Below are 23,699 nucleotides of genomic sequence, written 5' to 3' on the forward strand. Positions count from 1 at the left end.
TATTTTGGAAGCAGAGAATATCTGGAAACATGTTAATTTTGACATAGAATATGTGTATGTAAGTGCTAGGTAAACAACAACAAACAAAGAAAATACAACAAGAAAAGAAAAAAACCCTAGTCTGAATAGTTAGATACATCAGGAAATCAAAAAACTATTCTCTTATGTCATACAGTTGTATTGATGTACAGAAAATAAAAAGTAGGTCTATGTATCAGTAATACTAGTTTTACATCTAGCACCATTTAAATGTTTAATATTACACCATCGATGAAAATTATAATTTAGTTTACAGTTGCTGTTTTTATTATAATGACAACAAAATAATATAAAGCCGTGTATAGAAGATAATGTTGTTGTTGTTGTTGTTTTTTTTTGTAAAAAAAAAAAAAAAAGAGGACACACCAACCAATGTAATAAAATGATGTCAGCGGGCATGTTGGAGCCCCCCTCAGCCAGCCTCCCTGAGCACACAGGGAAAGTGAGCGTCAAGAAGAAGGCGGGGTACTAGTGGGATTCACGGCCGTTGGTTGGCTCCCGTTGCTGTCAATCAAGCGCACACGCTTTCACATTGGCTGAGCTCTTTCGCATTTATCGTGCCATCTCGTCAAGCTGCTGCTGTGTAATCGCAGGTAACTTTCTTACGATAGCCTTCCGCTGAACGACATAGTGCTCGCAGCGCTCTCGCATTTTGATGATTGCGGATACGGCACACAAAACTGAGCTTCGGGATTAGAAACCTCCGTCGTTTTGGCAACCGGAAGACGTTACAGCTGTATTTTTTTCTGTGTAAAAACACCCCGTCTCTCAAAGGCGTTTGAAATCGGACACCGCTGGCATTGAGGCCCTCACTTTTGTGCGGAGGGATACGGTGTGTCGTCTGACAATGTGGACGGAGGTGGTGAAGATGTCTACGAGAAGAATGAAATCATCTCAGTTGTAACAACAAAAAAGGAAGACGCGAGATTAGTTACTATAATAGATTTGTTTGCACACAGACTTGTTACATTGAAGCAAACACGTGGGCGCTGTGTGAAAAACAGGCTAACCGGGACAAAAGGAAGACATCTACGGTGCTCCAATGCGTTTCATGCACTGAGGTCGAAATTCTCTTGAAGTTTTATGTTTTTCCCCTTGCGAGTCTCCGCTTTTCTTTTTACTGTTGGATATCAGACACTTGGAGAGGAGAGGTAAAAAAACACATTCTTTCACTTCATGTTTCGGGGGAAGTTGCATGAATTCGATGGGTTTCACTGACACCTATTTTGACGCCTGCAATTTTCGAAAAGTTTTTGGGAATGTGTGGTTAAAGCGGGGGATGTAAGTTTTTGTCTGGTTTGAGGTGGCGAGCCAAGTGTGTGATGGTCTCCGCATCGACCACGGAGAGGAGGAAATTACTCCTTTGTTCTGCAAAAAAAAAGGGAAAAAAAGACAGACTCGACTAACGTTAAATGTTAGTCCTGCCTAACAAGCCTCATTTTGTTTTTCACCGTGTGTCTCCGCCACTAGCTCCAGTTAGTATGTGGACATTTGAAATCTTTACGTTGTGTAGTGTTGGTGAGCATTTGAGCTAAACTTTGTGTTGTGGGCCTTCATGTATTTTCCAGAAAACAAAACTTTCCATAAAAGCCCCTTTTGGTAGCCCTTTAAACATTCCTTTATGGAAGTGTCTGGCCACCAGCTAGACTTTTATTTTATTGCACATTTGGCAGGAAATTCCTCATGCTCCCACCCCCACCGTCTCCTCCACTGAACTCCCTCATAATGCACGACTTGAACCCTAATATGTGAAAGAAAGAGGCTCCGTATTTTGTTGCATGAAGTTTGGGGCATTGCTTTTATTCTCCAGCGTTGCGGCCGCTGCACTTGTTTCCTTTTTAATTTAATTTATTTTTTTTATTACACATAATTGTGTTTTTTCACAAGGAAGACACGACTGGAGGTTATGGTTTTTGTTAGTCTTTTGGAGGATGATGTCAACATAGTTCAAAATAAATGGTGAATGGGTTAGTTGTCAGCAGTAGCTTGGCCCTGGATGTGGCCTAGCGGAGATGATCAAATAATGTACAGCCTGCATCCTGTGGTGCCCTGGGTGTTTGCTGTCATTGTTATAAACTATTTGAACCCAAAAGTGGTTATTGTTTATGATAACGTGTTTTCTGGGCACCAGACTTTTTACATCCATTTCTTTCGGACCTGATTTGAATCAACAGTTGAATTTGCTTTTCTCTTCCAAGTACGACGGGCCCTTGTTGTTCCCGTAGTAATAGCATTGACGTTAACACATGTTATAGTTTACTTACTTTGCTTTTATTTCAACATTTGACAGGACTAATAACAGCAAAAAAAAATACATGAACAACTTTTGCGGACATTTTTTTTTCTCTCCCTTGATGTCAACAACAGTTAACATCCATGTAATTACATGTTTGTTAGACATGTAGAAGAAACTTAATTTGGCCCATTATTATTATTATTATTATTATTATTATTATTATTATGTTTGGTCCAAACAACAATACATTTAAGTCGTGTTTGCTGTTGTGAACATTAAGGTTTGTGTCTGTTTAGCTCAGTGGCTTGTTGAGGGCTCTTTTGTGGAGAATGACCTGCCTTCTCTGCCTTGTGTGGGGTGACAAAGACCCCTAATCTGCTTGCTTCTAATATTGATCCAGCAGTAGCTGAAGATGCCATTTTGTTACATTAAGCCCCTCCATGTGCTCCACTCCATTTATCTCAGTGGTTAAATCATATTTGTGCATGTTAAGTTTATCTTAGTGGTGCGTATGACCTGTTTTGTCCTTGATTGGCCATCTTATCCAAAAGTTTGGAAAAGCAATGACAGCCATGTTCCTAGCCTATTTACACTTGGGGCGATGTGTTTGTGTGTGTTCACTTCCTTTCCTTGTCTCAAGGTTACATTAGTTCTGCTCGCCTGAGTTGACTAGACCTGGACTACACTGTTTGTCTTTCCTGAAGTGACTTGTGTTATTCTCATACATGCAGAAAATGATTTTATTTCATTTTAATACTTTTTTGTTTATTTAGCCTTTTGAGTGGTTTCCTAATTTAGATTTTTTAATTTCTTGACATAAATTTACATATTCAGTGTTCCCCTTGTTTACATTTTTTTACAACAAACTTCTACATTTCTTCTAAAACATCCATCTTTTTTGTTTTTGTTTTTTGATTGCATCAGTTTATGCTAGTGCTGTATTATAAAAGAGGCTGTAAAAGCACACCACCTGTTGGTGTCCAAGTGCCTCTATTCCTCCACTCGCTCCCCTTACCACTAGTTCCCTGTGAGGCTCGCAGAACCACTGCTCAGCATCAGAGAGCGGCCTCGGGCTTGCGTTGGAATGCAAAACACAGGGTAAATCCAGTATTCATGCTCACTGTGTCATTTGACAAGGTTCTGTCTGAGTTGACATATGGTAATTTGGTAATGACGTGTTTGCATACAGTCATTAGCTCTGCCTTTCACCCCTATTTCCTTGGGCTAACAATAGTCCCAATTATGTCTGTAATTGTAAATGTATTACATTCTCTTTTATGTAGCAATGATCGACATATGGTTGTGTTATTTGCCAGGGTTGCGTAAAATGAAAGACAATTTTTAAGTCATTACTTGGTAGTAATTTGACTAAGGGCAGAGTATTCGTCATTTCATGGCAGTGTCTCTGCTATTTGGATGGGAAGGCAGGGTCTGTCTGAAATTAGCATTTTTAAGTAGACCCGGCTAGAGTGTTTAGTGTTAAGTAGCTTAATGTTGTCTGTTTTTCCCTCATCGCTCTGTATTTCAGTGAGGTAGTAATTTGAGCTGTATGTTTTGGCCAGCTGAGACTCCATAGATGATAATTGATTTTCATATTGTAACTTCTCAGATTAACTAGATTTTAACATTGTATTGAAAGCTACAAACACAAATTTGAGGGTGTTGGCAATAAGAAAGTTGTTGGGATTTTTCTTTTGTTTTGTTTTTGTTTTTTAAAGAAAAATGCTGACATAGCCCTGCATTGGTATCTTATGGGAGACTAACAACTTGCCAATAAGAATCATCTCTAGGGTTGTGACATAGCAAAGGTAGAGTAGTTCGAATCATTCATTACCATCATTCTCCTTTTTTTTAAGAGCTACATGTAACTTCTCTTTGTGCTTGCTAGTGCCATTAAAATCCTGTATCTGCAAATTTCTCTCATAGGGTTTATTAGAGACTGAAGGGTATGAACGAACAGCAGCAAAGAATGGCTGCAGTGGGAACTGACAAGGAACTCAGCGACCTCCTGGATTTCAGTGCGGTAAGAGAGTGGGAGAGCAGTCTGGGTGGTTCTGGGTGGCATTGGGAGGAAGAGCTAAAAGAGAGTGCGATACAGGTCTGGGTATGGGCAGAGGAGAGCTGGAGGTCTGAATGAGAGAAGTGGGGAGAGGGATGAGGAAAGAAAATCTGCAACAAAAATTTTTGAACTTTTTTTTTTTTTTCTTTTTTTTTTTCCAAACAATAGGTCGTGTCAGCCCAAGATATTTCCATCCTTCATTCTTGGCATGCAAAGGTAGTGCTGATTACATCAAAGAAAAATACTGCTATACCTCAGGGTGACTGGTGAAAATGAATTCAGGTTTTTAAATATAGGTTATTCAATTATGTAGGTGATGCAGAGACACAGCAACAAGGAAGTGGATCCTTACTACAACGAACTAGTATCCACTGTAAAATGTAAATAGTGAATCAGGAACAACTGCGGAAATAATTTCACCCCTGTTCGTCTTGTTAACAGAATCTGCGGGGGGAAATATTGTTATATACAAACTGGGTTGCGCAGACGGCATCTGCATTTCTTTTTGTCATATTTTTAGTCTTTTAGGAAGACATTTTTACAAAGATGCTTTCAGAAGTATCCTCCAGACATTATCTACAAAGCGGATAGAGGTATTCTGTTCAGCTTTTATTTACCTGTGTTTCATTTTGTTGTGAAGCCTTTGTTGAGCTTTACGCTGACATAAACATCTCATAGGCCCAATGGAGCTGTGTTAGTTCTTTCTCCTAAATAAATTGAATAGCTGGTAAGGCTAAATTGCCAGCCCTGGATAATTATTATATATGGGGCACAACAGGTAATTCCAAACTGTGACTCCTAATGAATATTTGTCAGCAGACTTAATGTCCCGTGAGATTTCTTTTGACAAAGTACAGTTGATTAATACTGAGCTGTTTATATCATTGCAAGAGTCGTTGACATTTTATGATGTGTAACACTGGGGAACAACAGGACTAGCTTCATTTTTTTTAGTGATTTCTTCTTTTTTTTTATTATTATTTTTTTTTAAGCATTGTTGTGCATGAACATTGTTGATGGAGCTCCATTATAATGACTTGCAATTCAGTCAGCTGCTTTGTTAATGTAGTCCTATTCTCTACCACGCCATCGGTATTTAAAGGAAACCTTACACCATGAAAGGAAAACGCTCCTTGTTGTGAAGGGGGTTTGTGGGAGGTTCTCATTAGACAGTTGGGTTTGTGTTAGAAAAACTCAAGATTGATCAGCTGCCAATTTGTATCAGCAGATGTTCCGTCTAAATATGACATTGATAATTGGGTGAGAAACTGTCGAACAATGCACAAACAAATTTCCTCCTCTTTGTTTATTTGCTGGCTAGTCAAAGAAATTCATGCTAGACTGGACGTGGAATAAAGCAAAACTAAAAATGTTTCAGATATCCGCGACCAAATGTAACAGAAACAAAGACGATCGGTTGTTGGACTGCGTAGACCTACCCTGTTCAACAAAGCGAGATGGAGATCATACGTGGTAGTGGCAGATTGTGTTATGGTGTCCTAGTTACAAAAAGGTTTGGTTTGTACAGTAGAGTTTGGCCATGTCATTGATGCCACATAGATATTTAGACCACACCATAGCCTTATGGTAAAGCCCACAGTGGCTTGTGATAAAACCCACGGCCTCATCAGGGTGTTTCGAAAGTTAAACTCAAGTTTCTTTATGAAAATATGTTGTAACATTTTGTTTTGGGGAAAACAAAACTCTTTTATTTTTTATATAAAATTGAGATATTATTTATTTGTGGCATTTTGTAAATATAGACCTCAACAATCTTTATAACTTGACCATTTTTACCAGCATGTTTTTCCTGCTGTGAGTCAATTAATCAGTGGTGGAATCGTGTGTTTTTAAATACTTTATAACTCACTTAAGTCTGATTCAAAACAGCAATGCCTGTAAGGCAAAAAACACACAGCAACTGAACGGCATGTGTATGCGATGTCCTTTATAAGTGGAAATAGGATGTGTGAAGTGTGCCGTCCTTTGCTTTGTTAGTTACGGTATCTGTCCTCTTTTGTCTTGTAGATGTTTGCGCCTCCAGTAGCCAACGGGAAGAACAGGACAATGACACTCGCCAGCAGTCAGTTTGGTGGATCAGGTAAGCCTTTTAGCTTGTTATGGAGACCTACACTGAATTTCAAAGCACTGTTACTGCTTTGTATGTACTGTATGCTGTATGTCTTTTCAAATGTTGGTTTTTATTCTTGCCTCATTTTGTTGGTGTAAATATAATTTTTCCCCAGTAAGATTTTAACAGACATTGTAGTGGCAACATGCAAGTTTTGGCAAAGTAATAATAATCATCATATAATGTTAAATCTATGTCTGTTAGCAGCCACTTTAGATGCTTAATTGAATACAAATCTAAATGTCAGTTTCCAACTGATAGTGGAGAGCAACAACTTCAAAAGTCACCTCACCCAAAGCACAAAAAAAAGTATTTTTCCACGTAAGCCTTGTGGTATCTAGCTTGCAGACAGTTTCAGTTTTATTTGCCGAGGTTTTGAGATCTGTTACCACCTCAGCAAGTACAATAGAGGTGAATTTCATTTGTGGTGTTCAAAGCTTTACAATATTGTATTTGAAAAAGCTAAAACAGCCACATAGATTTAATTGGTTTCTATGTGTTTATTCTACTGTTTGTAATGTATTAGTAGTAGTATATGTGATTTTAGAAGAAATTCTCAGTTAGTGATGCACTACAGCTAGCTCTATGCCTGTTTATATGGTTGTCCAATGGTTCTTATCTGTATAGAAAAATGATACATTTGGACTACAACTTCAACTGTCTTAAATGACACTTCTTTGAGAAACTGACCGGATCTTTAATCTTACCAATGAAGAATTTAATTGGTGCAGATTTATTAATAAGTCAAGATGAGTTTTATTTTGACATCTGTCTTTGTTTAACTATTTTAAAGTGCAAAGTAGCTGCAGTTAACCTGTCAAGCACCTGAAGCCTCTGAGTGAGCTTCACTCTCTTCCTGAATGTTATTAGTAAGTCGTGTTACTTTCGTTCCTCTGTCACCCTGCCAACCTGGCGTGTGAAATCGAGTCACACTCCCTAGTGTTCCCCAGAGTGAGAACTTGGACACTGAGGAACAAAGGCAAAAAAGGGGCTTATGGACTTGAAACGACTCCCCCACCCTGAAGTGTAAAACACTCCTCCCCCAACACGGCACAGGGCTTTTACCCCCACTGATCTGCAGGAAATGGCTTGAGTCCGAGACAATGTCCCTCACCCCCAGCTCGCAGCCTCTTAAACTGGCCCAGCATGCAGTGAGTGGCCAGAGTGGAAGAGGGAGCTTGTTGAATAGAGGGATCAGCCTGTGGAAGGCAGGATTCTGTTTGTTTCTATTACAGCAGGCAATTACTAAGCAGTGAGGAGTTAATTCCTTCCCCCCTCCTCATGTCCTAAAGTGTGGCCTTCGGTCATTGACACCCATTTTAATGCAATACTTCAAGCTGTCCCATTTAACTTGTGGAGATCTGCAGGTACCCTCTAATAGCACTTGGGAGTCAAAATGCTAACATCTGCAAATTCCAGCCCAGGAGTTTCTTGTAGATCTGTGTCATGTTAAAACATACCTAGTACAGAGACTGCAGTCTGTCTGTATGAGGAACAAAACCCATATAGACAGACATATGTCAGAGGAAGAGATTTATTTTTGTTGTTGTTGTTATTTTTTTGGTGTATTTTTTAAGATGTAATGGCTGCATTTGGCAATAGGACCATCTTTTGAAACTCGGTCTAAAAGATTGGTTATTATTCCAAAATATGATAAGGCTATGGGCCAGGAAACCTATTTATTAGAGAAATGATGACCATTAAAGAGCAATGGCCATCTATGACGTCACTTAGGCGGCTTGTATATTCAGGGACCCAGCAGCGCGGGAACGGCAGCGAGCAGCCTAGTGGCCCACCAGACCACCTCTATTCATCAACACAAAAGTGCTCAGAGGGGTGCTAATTGCATTAGGCGTCCTTCTCCCTTCCTCAGTGGCCAGAGTGCGTGTGTGTGTGGGGAAGGGTGTGTCGGGTGGAGTGGAGGGGAGAGGAAAGAGGAGAGGATTGGCAAGAAGTGTGGGATGTTTGAGAAGTAGGGGAGGCAGAGTGTGACGGTGTGTGGAGGGAGCTGGCCAAGCCCACAAGCCTTCAGGCAGGCGTCCCCTCTGTCACCTCTGCAGCTGCTGGCAACGTCTCCAGCCACACACACACACACACACACACACAAAAACATGGGACGCGACAGGCTCGCTTCCCTTAGATCACAACGAACAACATTGTGAATTTACACATGTGGTCTCTCTTACTAGCTATGTGTTTGACTTTTGCACTCAGTTGTATACCTGCACGCGCCTGCAGTATTGTGTCATGTATTTCACTATGCATCGGTGGGCTGTAGTTGGAAAATCTAAGCCCACAGAAAGAGGAAATCTCAAAGGAGAATGGCTTCCTTCTTCAAATAAATTAGATGTTTTCAGAGCCTGCAGCCGTGAGAAGGCTTTGTGGCTCAGAAAATAAATATTTTCCTGGGTTCTGGTTGTGAGTCAGTATTTGTCTTGCCATGTGACTTTCACTGGAAGTACATTCACACTAGCCGTGCCAAAATCTGGATGGATGTGATATACGTCCAGAGAACCTGTTGTTTTCTTGCCAACGCCATGTCTTTTACATTTCTTATGTGCGTTTTTAATTAGTAGATAATTCAGGGTATTTTCAATCATAATTTTGTTTTCCCAGTTGGGTCCTTGTGTCAATTGATTGTTCAAATGTTTATCACTTACTTCCCCTTGCTTTATTGTTTAATTGAATAGATTTTGGTATTAGATTTGTTAGTCAGCATGAGCTACAGTGCTCCAGTACTCAAATGCCGTCTTCTAATAATCTTGGATTTTCTGCAAGTATGAACTGCATAGTCAGAGAGAGCACACTGACATTAAGCATTTAGTGGTGATTGCCATTTGAATTAAACATTGTAACACATCCACCAATATTTGTAATCCAAGGTATCTAGCTAAGCATCTAGACTGATAGAGTTCATTGTATTTTAATACTAATGCGATACAATACCCTATTTACATTGCCATTCATGATTAAAGAAAGATTATTCCATTGAAAGCTTCTTTTCTGCTTCTACCAATATGATGTAAACGCAGAAATCTGTAAACTGTCAAAGCGCATAAGGAGGTGTGTTAGCATCACATGGACTTATGTATGTCATGATAATCAGTTGCAGCTACTTATAAGGCATCTACAGTATCCGAGAACTGCATTGTGAGAGCTATTGAGTATTTTTGTTATTTTTTCCAGTATGTGTTGGACAGCTGCACTACTAAATAAGTGATGAATTGAGGATGAAATAAAGCCTGGATTGGAGAGATCTGTGTTTGTCCTTTTAAATTTCATTGAGAATGGAGACACTTAAAGTGTTCAGAGCCATTTTTTAGGTCACAGGCAAAGGGCTGGTTTAAAACAAAGTACTAAAAATATTTTTACTGGCCAAAATAATTGATGTAGGAGTACATCGCTGACCTACTTTCAGTGGTACTTATCTATTTTTTTTTTTTTTTTTTTTTACAATTACACTTCAAAACTAGCTTACTTGCTTGTACAAGAACATGGGGATGTAAATAAATATTATAATTTTTTTGTTAACAGGATGTGAAGCTTGTTGGGTCATTTTAAGAACTGTATTTTGCATCATTTTATCATTTTGGTTGTCTCTCAATATTGCACATGACAAGAGATTAACAACAACAGAAAGATCTCTCTTCTGGCATAGTTGGGCTCTCCTAGGCTGGCTGAGCGTCAGTGTCACCTCAGCAGCTCTCCACCTTGTTTTAATTGCCTCTGAGTTAATTACTCCAGTAAGTGTGAAACAATGTTGTCAGACTTCTCCTGCACAGCCGTGCTTTCACTCTATCCTCTGCACCCCCGCTGGCCAAATGGAGGCTTCATAGGCTGATGAGTGGTGTATTGAAAATAACTGAAGATTATGAAGTTACTCCCTTAACTCGCTTGTTGGCTTGGTAGGTCTACTCGGTGCCGGTTATTGTTGACAGTGATGATGTGTAATTTTGTGGGTTACCTGTTAGAAGTTTTAAGTATGTAATACATGTGAAAATACTTTGTGGTCTATCAACAATTTGCATGAAGCCAGGGTGTCTTGAAGTGGGAACAAGAAAGGTGTTTGAGTTAAAACATGTCTTCGTTGCTAGACTGGAAGTAGTCAAACTCATTGTTGATGTCTCTCATCTGAAGTGGCTTTTTATCTTGCTAATTTGATATTACTTTTCCTGGCACCCAGCTTTGGCTGAGGTGTCTTCATACAAAGTCTGTCATCTTTATTTAGCAGCAAGCCCGTCACCAGTGTCCTGTACCATTGGACATGGTTGACGGTGGTGCAGCGGTTTATTAGCGCTGTGGCCTTTCAGCAGGGCCGATCTGACAGTGAGGGAGGCTGATCTTTTGAGGTCCCCTCTCTTCCCTGCTTGCCTGATTCTCCATGCCACTGGCATCAGCTCCATAGATCACGGCTGTCGCAGCGTGTGTAGGTGCTTGCACCGCTCTGTTAGTCTCATCACTCATTCTCACTCGTCAGCCAGGCTGCTGATCTCGCCCAGACCCCTCTCACTCTGCCTTCCCTCTTGTTCCTCCCTCTCTCTCCCGCTCCTCGTCCCCTTGCTTTCTCCTTCCACCCGCTCACTCTCTCTTTTGCTTTCTCACACACATTTTTTTAATTAGGCAAAAATCAAAGCCGAAATATGAATATTCATAAGGAAACCGCATTAATATGCACAATTATGCAAATCAGCATGCAATTAAGGCTTGTGTCTCCAGAGAGCCTGGATAGCATTAGTGCATAAGACAGGGAGAAGGGGATGATGGGGGTATTTTGGAGTTTTCTGCTCCACCAGTCTTTTGGCTGTGTTTTTCCTTTGTGCCACACATCGGTTCTTTCTTTACCTAAAACATTGTGGTTCATGGTTTGGCTTTATGTATTTTTGTATTTTGTTTTGCGTTATTTTATGTGTTTGTATGTGTCACATTGAGTGGAATTTAAATATGGTTTAGATGACATTTCATCTTCTTGGATTACATTAGGGATGTGAATGGTTAATTTTCTGCTATTCAGTGACCGTAATAAACACTAATGGGTACACTGAGCAGCATTTCCTATGATTTTTCCAGATACGGTCTAACATTGCATTGCATCTTGAATGCGACAGCGCCGTCTTTGATCAATAGTGATGCTCTCTCCTGGCTTGTGCAAGCCCATTGTGGCCACTTAAGGACATTGTATGTTTAGAGTAGGACATGGTGACAGGTTCTGTTGATATGACTGCCAACATCAGGGCATTTCTACATATCTGCAGTGACACATACAATGATAATTATATACTATCATATGGAGATTGCTAATATTCTTCACAGCATTAGACCAGCCTGCTTTTTGCTTCTTTCATCTCTACTTCAGATTAACATGCTGGTTTCCCTACCTGTAAATAATCAAGAATGTGTTTTTTTTTTTTTTTTTTTTTAACAGCAATAGACGAGCGCAGCGGCTCTGGGTCTTGGGCTCCAGCAGAACAGAACAGTCCCTCTTTCAGCCAAGGACGGGTAAGATCTAAATACACGCACACTCGCACTCTTAAGTCGCACACGATTTTAAGTTTGGAGATCTAAGCATTAACACCAGATGCCATTATATTGTCACACACTCACACATGTTCAGTTAATCACTCTGCCATAGACGAACACACACAACCCTTCTCCCCCTACCACCACAACAGCTTAGTGCTTTTTCATGCCGTGTGCCATGTTTGATTTGAAGTGGTAGTTTTACTTTCTACCTAATAACCTTGGCTCAGAATCCTGCATTGGCAAGCTCTCTGGTAGCCCAGAACCTCTATGGAAGCCCACCGGTAATTGCAGCTTCACATCCGCTGTAACTGTCTTGGCACAACTCTGTGTAAATACAAGGAACAGGGGGTGAAATAGATGCAGCAGGCTTTGATTACCACAAGTTGATAATTAAGAAAGTCGGTTTGAATCCCCCGAGCTGATGCAGATTTGTTTGGCATGGATCCTGTTAGTTAGACAGAAAAGTAGAGGGAGGGTAACCACTAAGCCATATAGGTGTGCTAACAAGATGGGGAAGGCCTTAAAGAGTGGTTATCATTTAGGTCTGTGGGTGTGTTCCGTATCTTTGTGCAATGTGAGAGCCTGCATTTTTTTATTTACATATTTCTTTGCTAGCTTTTTTCATGTTGTTTTGGGTGTACCATTGTTCCTACAGGGCTATCCCGAAGGCTCCCACTACAGTGAGCATGAAGGGTTGTCCTCTCCTTTCATCAGTTCAGGAGTCGCAGGTATGTTCTGTTTTCCTTAAATATTTTAAAATAATTGATAGCTATATGGTAAAACTATGGCTTATGATATTTTTTTTTATCACTTTAATGGACTGAGTGTATAAATTTACCTCTCACTGCCAGAGGAAATGTTGCCATGTTGCACTTGCGTTTTATAATTATCATGTTGATAATGGCCGATTGGACTGTTGTGCATACTTTATGACCAATTGTTTTCTGGGTGGCAAAATGTGTATGTGTCTACATGCATGTATGTGCATGTGTGTGTGCCTGTGTTCATTCGTTGAGTGTTGGGGATGTTAGGGCACTGAAGCAGAAACCTTCCCTAGGGTTTTGTCTGGCAGGCGGCTTTATGCAGCTGAGCGTACTGAAAAAGGGGAGGGCATCTCTGGACTTTTTGTACTTTAGAAAACCTACTTTTCATTTGTTTTGGCACACACCATTGCCTCTTAATGTGTTTATACATCTCATGGTTTTGCTCACATTAATGTAAATCTTCACTTTTATCTTGCAGGTAAAAATGAGAGGCCACCGTACCCTCCGTTTGGAAGCCAGGTATGTTACCATTTAGCTCATTCCTTGCATCTTCCTGTTATGTGTTTGTGAGAACTAGTGCAGCTTTCTCACTTCTCTTTTCATGTTAAATACTTTGAATGAACTGTCTTCATTTCCTAGAAAAGAATCTGTACTCTCTCACACCCCTGAAAGTATTATTAGTAAAACCTTGTTTCTGCATCTTCTGTTCTCCTAGCCTGGTTTTCTTCCTAGCGACATAGCGATGCCCAGCCCAGATGCCATGTCCCCCTCCGGCCTGAAATCCGGCTCCCAGTTTTACCCGTCATACCCCAACAACCCCAGGAGAAGGCCGCCTGATGGAGGCATAGGTTAGATAACTGGAAAAGACCAGTCATTTCTTTCTGTTTTTCTTTCTTCATTTTCCACCGTTTCCCCTCCTGTCTTTGTGTATTTTTTTGTCTTTTTTTCATTTTGATTTGACTCGGGTTGTAACTAATGATATTTTTGATTTTCAATTCACCTGCAGATTATTTTCTTGATTTAATTCTTTGGTCTATAATATGCCAGAAAATAGACAGCATTTCCCAGAGCTCAAAGTGGAATTGTTTATATTGCTTCTTTAGTTTGTTCAGTCATCCAAAATACAAAGATATTCATTTTGATGGCTAAGTTAACCAGAAAATATAGACATTTGACAGGCTGGGAGTTTTTGCTCTAGAATTGTCTTGAATGATTATTTCATGATTAAAATAGTTGGCGATCAATAGACTAATTGTTACAGTTCAACTGTACTTTCAATGGAGCTAACTAGACCAAAAGTGCTTGTTTTTGTTTGTTTTGTTTTTTGTCTACATTAAATCTTTTCAGTCTATACAGATGAATGCACAGCAACATTCATTCACACTGACAGACATGCACATACACACTAGCACACACATGCTGCAGCGTGTTCAGTGTTTTCTGTTATGCAGTTGGAATTAGAGCACATGAAGGAACTGCACCTGAACTGACATAACATTGGCAAATGTGTCTTTGCTAAGTCCTTATTTGTGTTTTTGTCTCTCACCTTTTCTCGGTGTCTCCGCCTGCCTGTATGTAGACACCCAGCCAAAGAAGATTCGGAAACCCCCTGGCCTGCCGTCCTCGGTGAGAGCTTATTTCTGCCTGTCTTCACAGCTCACAGCCAGTCCTTTCTCTCTCTCTCCCTCAATACACACACTTGCTACACATAGACACACAAGCAGATACACTTACACGTTGCTTTTCCCCACTCTGCTTGAGCAATTCTGTGACAGACAGGGGTAAAGGCCCTCTGCTCAGTTAGACTCTCAGTGAGCTGACAGTCAGGCAACTCAGGCCCCAATAAACATCATCACTGTGGTTGTCTCTACACTACACTCAAGTGGTTTCAAGTGGTGTTCAGGGTCTGGTTGTCATGTAGACGAGCAATTTTATAGGATTTTGAGGTACTTTGTCAAGTCTAGTAACTTACCTTCTTCAGTGGCTCGATTTGAATTATACGTTATATAAGAACTTGGGGTCCTGGATTTGGGTAATGAAGGTACATGTCAGGCATCCAGTGCATGAGGGGTCCAAATAAGTTGGTTTCTGGTTGCTGGTTCAGCTTTGGATCCAGTTCAAAGTTGGTAATAAGATACCTGGATTTGTCAAACCCAGAGTTTTACTGATCTCTTATTGAATCCGTTATTTCTTCTCCCTTTCTTCATGAGCAAAGGACAGTGTAGAACCCATCCAGGAAATTGTTTGGCTAAATAGCAAATATCTAATCTGTCTGGCCAAAGTTTCACTTCTTAGAATATCAGTCTTGGAGTTTTAGTTCCAGAATATTAAGTTATTTGTAACTTGTGTTCCTTTAAAATTGTTAAAAGGTTAGTTGGATTTCAATGTGTCAAGCAGATTTGATACTGGATTCAACAGAGTCCAAGCAGTATGAAGGCTCATATAGTGCTTTGATTTACTGTACCAAGTGTCACATTTTGTCAGTGGGCCCAGAATTCCCAGCAGCTGATGCAGCTGATGTGTGTGGATGATGGCAACCACACATAGCTGGAAACACAAGTCACTGTTACATGTGTGAATATATACTGAATGAATCTCACTGTTAGTTTAAAGTGACTTGACAAGGAATTGAATTAGGCTGCAGTTGCCCACATCATTCCCATTTATAGATTATTTCCATTGGCTAAATTTGAGTCCTGTGTGTTGATTACCAGCCAGTCCTTCCATACAGTGACAGTTACTGTAGATCATAGATGATTCAGAGGCCATTTGCTCAATTTGAATACCACATAGCATTTTTAATACAACACTAACTCTTTCTGCTCCATTAGTATTTTCCTCTGCAGATATGTGAAAGGTCTTCATGGTTCTGAACCAACAGACTTTGTGGGATAGCAAACATGATATTTCAGTCAGAAGGATCCCACAGGGTAGTTGACTGTGTGTCGCTGTTGCTATTAGAGCCCAGTCTTGCTGTTTGAGCTGCCACTGGATCATCAATATGAAATACTGCCGTTACACAAATATTTTCTGTAACCCAGTCGTCACGCTACTGTAGTTCTCAGATGACAAGAGTGACCTAAAAGAACTGGGTATGGAACCTTTGCATCTCCTCACTTATGACATCTGTGTTTTAACATGGCGCTTTGAAGCAGTACATCAGCAGCATAGGCAGAGGATAGAAAGATTAAAATATCGGGTGGCCTTGTGGGTTATTATGTTATATTTTATGTGAAGTTAAAGAAAATGTAAGGTTTCATGATCTTCATGGATCAAATACCTGCACATTAGCCCAGTCTTTGCCTCATCATTTCATAATCTTAGTCAATTTTGATCATAAAAGTTGAATGTAAATTGACTCAAAACTGTGCTGATAACACATGGATTAAGTAAATTCAAAGGATTTATATGGCTCACTTGGTCCAAATCACGAAGCCATGGATACGTAATCTGGCAGGATATTGAGTCAAGCGTTAGTAGTGTTGAGTTCTGTCTGTATCTTATTTTGACATAAAGTTGCAACAGATGCAACTACTGTAGCCAGATGCTTTGATTAGGTGGGTTCATATCAGATCAACTAATAGTCAGTATGGAGAGGGATCTGGGGAACTTGCTGCTTAGCTCTTTTCCTGATCCCTTGTTGTTTAAAGAAATCATATTTTTTAAGATGGCATAGGTGCTGTCCCCCACCTGTGGGTGTTGACGTGTGGTTAATGAAACCTCTGCGTGTAGACACGCTTCACCATGGTGACTACATCAGAGATTGAGTGTGAACGCTCTGTCTGGCTGAGGCCCCTTCTTCTTCACTGTCTGAACCTCAGTCATTCCCCGCAGTGTGAACGATGGCTGCGTGGTTTTAATGCGAATGATGGGATGTCTGTGTGTGTGTGTGTGTGTGTGTGTGAACCCCCCTCCCCCACCTCACCCAGCCCTCCGCCTACGCTTCACCACATGATGGCCTGGGTGGGCCTCCCCCTGTGAGTGACCCAGTTGTGAGGCGCGGTGCTTGCGAGGCCTCTTAGCCCCGTGTCTGAGCCCAGATTAATGACTGCCGATGATGATCCTGTGGTCTTTCCTCCATCCCAAACACCCTCCCTTCCTGCTTCTCTTCACCACCCCTTCAATGTACACTTTTATCATCCCCTTTATCTACTTTTTGTTGCTTAAATCATTTTGCTGTAAATCGACAAATAATAGCTGCAGCGTAAAGGCCATTTCTCATTACCCCTCAGGCTCCCTGACTTCTGTAACCCACCAATACCTGTACATGAGATCCTTGCCCTAACCCCTTGAACCCTCACCTGCAACAATCAAACAACACGGAGGAACTTCTTTTCTGCCCCCTAGTTGTCCAGTAGACTAATCACAAACCCCTCATGGTTGAATAAAGCGGTTTGAGGTTAGTTTGATGTTAATCTTCATCTACTCCCCACCCCTTGCTACAACCCATGTTTTTTCTAGTAAAGAGACCTTTACACGGTCATAACCTGAATTACATTAAACCCCTATTAGTTGAGGATTTTACCCTAGAAATCCCCTTTCTTCCTGAGAATACAATTATCCAGCAGCACCAGTCATTGTGTAGTTCTCTGTTCCCATCTAGAGCAGCAGGATTCACTCGACATTGTTCCCCGTGAAAGAACAACTCAAAGCCTATTGTTAAATGAAGCCATCTCCGTCATGTTTTCCCCTGAATTAACCGTGATCATTTTAAATCCCCTGTTTCCTTCACACTCCCCTGGCCATATCAAGCTTTGTTTAAGTCATTTAGATTACCTTCTCCTGTCCCCCCTCCACACCCCTTATCTCTCTACCCATTTCATAAATCATCAGGGCCTTCATTTTTTCCCCTCAATCCTCCCCCTTGCCCCTTTACCACCCCCTACCCACTGCAATCTCTCTTCCTCTCTCTCTCTCTCTCTCTCTCTCTCTCTCTCTCTCTCTCTCTCTCTCTCTCTCTCTCTCTCTCTCTCTCTCTCTCTCTCTCTCTCTCTCTCTCTCTCGCTGACTGGATCCCAGCCCCCATCTCTCTCCCTCTCTTCACTCCCTCTCCTCAGCCCAGCTGCCTGTGGAGTTGGATGTGGTCCAGGAACAGGCAGATGGCTCTGTAATTAGAAGTGCATCTCTCCATTCCCTTTCCACTTCTCCCTGTTAAATCAAATTACAGAAAAAATCCCTTCTCTGGATTAGCATTCTTTGCAGCATAGCCTCCATTCTCTTTCTCTCTTCCTGTATCTGCCATGTACTACAGAGGAGAGGAAAAGACGGACTGAGTGGTGGCTGATGGTGTCGGGGAAACTGAGGGCTTCTCATGTCCGTCTTCAGTCTCTGGCTTTGGAGCAGAGATGTGTGTCACTGAAGGCCCGGCATCCATTTTTGTTAGCAATATGTTTAAGGGATCTGTGATTGGAATCTTTATGGTGCTAATTTAAAACGTTGAATTTCATCAGAGCTGTCCATATTCATGTTTTCTTGAATTCAATCCTCTGTTGATGCCATGCAAAATGTGATAGGTTGAGGGTATTGCTAGTGGAGTGTTCGTGTGTGTGTGTGTGTGTGTGTGTGTGTGTGTGTGTGTGTGTGTGTGTGTGTGTGTGTGTGTGTTGGCTCACTGAATGCATGGTATGTGTGCGAGTGGATAGTGAGTGTGTTATAGGGAGGGGCTGCAGGCCAGGCAGTGCGATGTCACTGGGGTCCTGGGAGCTAGAGGAAGTGCTCACTGTGCACTGGGATTCAAGCCGTCGCTGTGCCCAGCATGGCATGGCCGCTGTGTTCTCCTCCACAGGCGAGGAGCCGGCCTGCCTGCCTCCACAGCCGGCAGACTCCCTCTTGCCATCTTGTGGCCACTTGAAGCTAGTGTAATTAAATGGTTTTCAAAAGCAAGGATCGGGTGGATATTTACCGTACTACTTTCTGTTATGATGCTCAGGGCTACATAAACACTTTTTTTTAATTTTTAAATACAGCATCCTAAAATGTGCGTATTTTAAGTTCACAGTTAAGAAATCACAAACAAACTACTAATTGTCTGCATGTTTGTTTAGGTGTATGCTTCCACATCTGGTGATGAGTATTCCAGAGACAATGGAGGATATCCCGGTGCTAAGCCTGGAGCTGTCTACCCTGGCTCTTTCTATATGCAAGGTAGGATACCATTTCACAGGGTTCGTACAAAGTCTTAAAAGTTTGGACAATGCTTAATTTTAACCGCTGTTAGCTCGCCCAGGCTAGGAATATTATTGGATTTGAAGATATTGTCATTTTCACCATAATCTGTTTTTTCATCTACACGATCACTCAAAAAGCTTTTCATATTTGAAATGAAACAATCATGTTGTCATATTTCATTATTCATAGCTAGATAAGTCCTCTGTTAAACCTTTAGTGTTAGCAAGCATTAAATAATCATGATCAAAACATACAATTAAAGTTAATATGAACAACTGGTAAAATAAACAAAGTGACAATATAAATTGATTGTTGTTGGTATAAAGGAATTCTGTAAACTTATTTTTTCATAGTTGCTTTTATAGTAACAATTAAGCTGTGGTGATAAAGGCTTTGAGAAATCTGGACATTTGTAGTTTAGGTTCTTTGAAACGTGTTTGAATTTTAGTCTTAAAAAGCTCTACAAACCCTGTTATAATATCACTGAAATGAATTTGCTCTGCAATCCTATTTGTAAAGGTATTTTCATATTTGCAAATGTGTCTCTGCTTTTCTCAGAAGACCCCTGGTCGTCTTCTGGCTACTCTGCCATGCTGGGTAACTCACCTCACATTGGACAGCCAGGCTCCTTCTCTGCAATTAACCCACAGGACAGGATGGTGGGTAGAAACGGCCTCAATCCCGTTCTAGTCATCTCTGTTCCATGTTTTTTTCTTTTTCTCTTTTATGGTTCATATTTTATAATGTTGCTTGTAAGGAAATTTATGTAGTCAACTACCCACATATCATCTTAGATTCTTGAATTAAGTTTAACATTACATAAGGTTGAAAGGCTAAATGCATTTGTCACATTGGTTTATTTTTCTGTGAGGGGTGTTTGTGCCTTACGGAGCTACTTGTGCCTCCCTTCTCCAGAAGCGTCAACCCCTGCCTCTGTCCCCACAGAACTATCCTCTGCATGGCAGCGAAGTCAACGGCTTCCACTCAGCCCCTACCACCTACAACCACACACCCACCATCAACGGAGAAGGCATCATGGGTAATAAACTTTTTTAAATGAACTTATCACACAAGAGTCTTGGTAGCGCCTGTCGGATTCAACTCCCATGGTCATTTGATTTTTTTTTTTTCTCTCTCCCAAAAGCAAATTAACAGGTCATCTGACTCACATTATTTATTTTGTCTCTGCAGCCAACCGAGGCACCACAGCTGGCAGTTCAGGGGATGAAATTGGGAAGGCTCTTGCCTCAGTGAGTTCTTTTCTGTTTCTTGTTGGTTTTTTAAATTAGAGCTGGGCAATAAAACAATTACGATAATTTTCCCGAGAGTTTTATTTCCTCTGACAAAATGAAAATCTTTTATGTTGGAGGATTCGTGTGAAGAAAGGACAAATAAATACAAACGCTGACAAAAATGTTCTGTCAGTGGTTTAGCATTATGTTGTTTGTTCGTGGCATGATCCAAAACAGATGAATGTCTGTTGTAAAAAAATGCTGAAGAAATTTGCAGACCTGATCATTGTTGTATACTGAGAAAATGTTTGTGCAGTTTAAAACAAACAATTCAGTAATTTTTTTATTGTGGTGACTTTGTCTTCCGTATTGCCCAGCACTACTTTGAACCATACTGTTTAACTAAATTACAATCTATGTTGTGTATTCTTCACGTGTGCCGTGACGTTGGGATGTTTTCATCAATTCTTTCAGATTTACCCGTCGGACCACAACAGTAATAACTTCCCCTCAGCTCCATCTACTCCTGGATCTCCTCAGGCTATTGCAGGTACAGTTCAATTCTCACATACAGCTAATATGAGCATCAAATTGTCACTACTTGCATATAAAAAAATCTGAATGCTATGTAGAGGCAGTTAAAGGCAGTAAAGGGCATTAAAGTCATCTTAAACACTAATATGAAGCAATCTGCATTTTCATAAACACATTATTTATTCTTTAAAAGACTTGTCTTTATTTTCCTCTGATCAATTATATTCTACCTTGCTTTGATGTAAGATTAATTTCAACTGAACAGCTGAGTAAATTTTGCCAATCAGAAGGTTGGTAAACTGAGTTCAGGTGGTTTTATCCTTTTCTTTATTCTCACTCATGCAACCACAAATTTGGATAATATTTCAATTTCAGCCACAGAATACCTACATCAGACCAATTTATTTAACTTGTTCAGTTTGATTGCAACCTTGTTTTTGGCACACAAAAATGAATCAGTTGAAATTGTTGGAGCAAAAATGATCCTCTGCATGTTTAATGTTCTTTAGCACAGAAATGTGTCTACAGCTCCATCTGCTGTAAAGTTATGAATTACCGCTATACACTGTCCCAATATTTCTCTCTGCAGGAGCTCAGTCTCAGTGGCAAAGACCAACCACACCCAACTATGAAGGGCAACCACACACACTGGTATGTTAAAACATTTCTGTGCTACATCAAAGCTAATTTGAAGCAGTTGACATATTATCTTCTTCAAGCCTTTATGTGCTTATTTGAATTAAGTGGACAGTTAAGTAGACTTTTTTTAAAACATTAAATTGTTTGTAATTATGAGCTGTTTCTTGGACTTGTATTTTGTTTGTCATATTGAGATATAAATACACGCCTCTTGTATTCATGTAGCAGAGTAAAATGGAGGACCGTTTGGAGGAGGCCATCCATGTACTGCGTAGCCATGCTGTGGGCCAGGGTCCTGGCTTAGAGGGCGCCCACTCCGACATGCACAGCCTGCTGTCCTCAGTACACAATGGGGGCCTTGGGGGCCTCTCTCCAGCTTTCCCCAATGCTAGCCTTGCCCTCAGCAACAGACATCCTGCTATGGTGAGTCACATACTCTGCTGAAATTAGTGTGTGTGTGTGTGTGTGTGTGTGTGTGTGTGTGTGTGTGTGTGTGTGTGTGTGTGTGTGTGTGTGTGTGTGTGTGACATGGACTTTTAATCATGTATGACAACAACATGAAGTCAAGTGTCCATCTGTGCTTTTTGGTTAATTTTATTACGTGCATAATCTCTACCAACACTTCTAAAACCTCTCTGCGAGGGACTCTTCACGCGTTCATAGTGGTATAGATTGAGTGTTGGGGGAAGTACATACTAATTTGATCAGCCATTGTTGAAAAAACTGTGTCAATATGGAGGTTAAAAGATACAAACCATATGTCGTGTGTAACATGGCTTAAAATAACCGTGACATATATAATACACTTTTGTTCATGGAGACTGTATTTGATAACTTTACGCTGACTACCTTGATTTTATATTGTATTTATATGTTGCACAACAAATTGCCTTTTTGAGAAAGAAATGATTTGCGTGTCCCAGTTGGCAAGAAAATCTGAGGAAAAAACAATTAAAAATTGCATTACTTTTGTTTGTTTCCATGAGGAACAAAGCATGCCAAACATTTTTGCCATCTGCTGGCCAAGACTAAAACAGCAAGCAATTAAACGTGAATACTATTTACTACTTGTTTACTACTATACAGCATCATTTTAATGAGTTAAATAATATAAGTTAGACAATAATATTAGCAAACAACATGTACAACATTTTAAATTAGCTACATCATTAAGTAAATACTTGCTCTCATACAGTTGTGGACATCAAGCTGTAGCCACTTTGTCTGCAAGTTGGACAGAGGCATTTTGTTTATGGAACCTTTTTACAGTCTGTTTTGTAGGGGTGTAGTTGTGATATGACTGCCCTTGTGAAATTCATATTATGTTTCTGCACCTTAATCAGCAGCAAGGGAAACATGAGGAGCCCACAGGCCTTCCTCCCAGCAGCACTCTTCTGCACGGTCATCACGCATCCGGACCCACACCGTCAGTTGGCCAACCGGAGGGCTTTACCAGTAAGTCCAACTAAATATTGTGTTACTTACAGTCGAGCATGCCAATTGTTCAGTGAAACTGCATAATGGCATTTGTTGTACTTAGTAGGATCATGGTGTAGTATCTGGTTATTGAGCTCAAACATTTGGTTTACAGTGATATGTATTTGAACATTATTCAGTAATCTCTGCTTCACTTTATTAGCTGTCCACATTCATGAATTGTATCACACCCCCCCCGAGAGATTTCAGTGCTTTGGGAAAATAATCTTCACATTTATGCATTTGTCCCTAGGTCTCCCTGGTGGTATGGCCCGCTCCACACACTCCTCCAGCAGCTCAGACATCAAAAGAGAAGACAAAGAGGACGATGAAAACTCATCTGTTGCAGACAAATCAGATGATGAAAAGAAGGACTCCAAGGCAGCACGCAGTCGAACAAGGTAAAGTGGTCCCTACTCTGTCTTCTTGCTTTTGTACTTGAATTTAACAGCACTAAAAAAGTTTTATAAAGTTTTGTTTAAAACACAAATCCAGAGTACAAACTATTTGATTGTACAAAGGTGGAGATTTTCTTGACACGATTGCCATGTATGAGAATATAATAGAACCTATTTAATATTGGAAATGTCTGCTGCAAGGATCCACTGATTGCCCAGAAAATGTTAGATATTTAACAATGTTGAAATCCCCCCCTTCCCTTCATGTCACGTTTTCAGAAAGGAGGCGTTGACCCTCCAGATGCTCTCTAGCCTTTCAGACCCGAAAGATGATGAGTAAGTTTCTCCAATAGAGGATCAATTTATTGTGCTTTGTAGGCTCTTGCCAGGTATCACTCAAAGCACATGTTAATGAAGCTGGTGTCCAAAATCTTGACTTTGGATTGGCAGAATCATTGTAATAAAATGTTATGACATCCTGAATTTAATGAACTATCACTCAC

The 23,699-nt window shown here is 40.5% G+C and overlaps 1 protein-coding gene across 1 annotated transcript in view; it reads left to right on the plus strand.

The window, feature by feature from the left end:
• Positions 1 to 634: 634 nt before the first annotated feature.
• Positions 635 to 23,699, plus strand: part of tcf3b (transcription factor 3b) — a 28,757-nt gene continuing 5,692 nt past the window's right edge. Inside the window, exons 1-17 of the mRNA XM_051375575.1 lie at positions 635 to 1,190; positions 4,202 to 4,298; positions 6,363 to 6,435; positions 11,888 to 11,961; positions 12,641 to 12,713; positions 13,228 to 13,268; positions 13,465 to 13,597; positions 14,329 to 14,375; positions 18,794 to 18,893; positions 19,476 to 19,576; positions 19,833 to 19,956; positions 20,109 to 20,167; positions 20,624 to 20,699; positions 21,273 to 21,334; positions 21,548 to 21,745; positions 22,666 to 22,777; positions 23,052 to 23,199. Coding sequence (XP_051231535.1) covers positions 4,224 to 4,298; positions 6,363 to 6,435; positions 11,888 to 11,961; positions 12,641 to 12,713; positions 13,228 to 13,268; positions 13,465 to 13,597; positions 14,329 to 14,375; positions 18,794 to 18,893; positions 19,476 to 19,576; positions 19,833 to 19,956; positions 20,109 to 20,167; positions 20,624 to 20,699; positions 21,273 to 21,334; positions 21,548 to 21,745; positions 22,666 to 22,777; positions 23,052 to 23,199 — 1,496 coding nt within the window. The 5' untranslated portion in view covers positions 635 to 1,190; positions 4,202 to 4,223. The remainder of the gene's footprint in view (positions 1,191 to 4,201; positions 4,299 to 6,362; positions 6,436 to 11,887; positions 11,962 to 12,640; positions 12,714 to 13,227; positions 13,269 to 13,464; positions 13,598 to 14,328; positions 14,376 to 18,793; positions 18,894 to 19,475; positions 19,577 to 19,832; positions 19,957 to 20,108; positions 20,168 to 20,623; positions 20,700 to 21,272; positions 21,335 to 21,547; positions 21,746 to 22,665; positions 22,778 to 23,051; positions 23,200 to 23,699) is intronic.

This window comes from Dicentrarchus labrax, unplaced genomic scaffold (assembly GCF_905237075.1).
Source record: "Dicentrarchus labrax unplaced genomic scaffold, dlabrax2021, whole genome shotgun sequence".
In the NCBI taxonomy this organism is placed as follows: Eukaryota; Metazoa; Chordata; class Actinopteri; family Moronidae; genus Dicentrarchus; species Dicentrarchus labrax.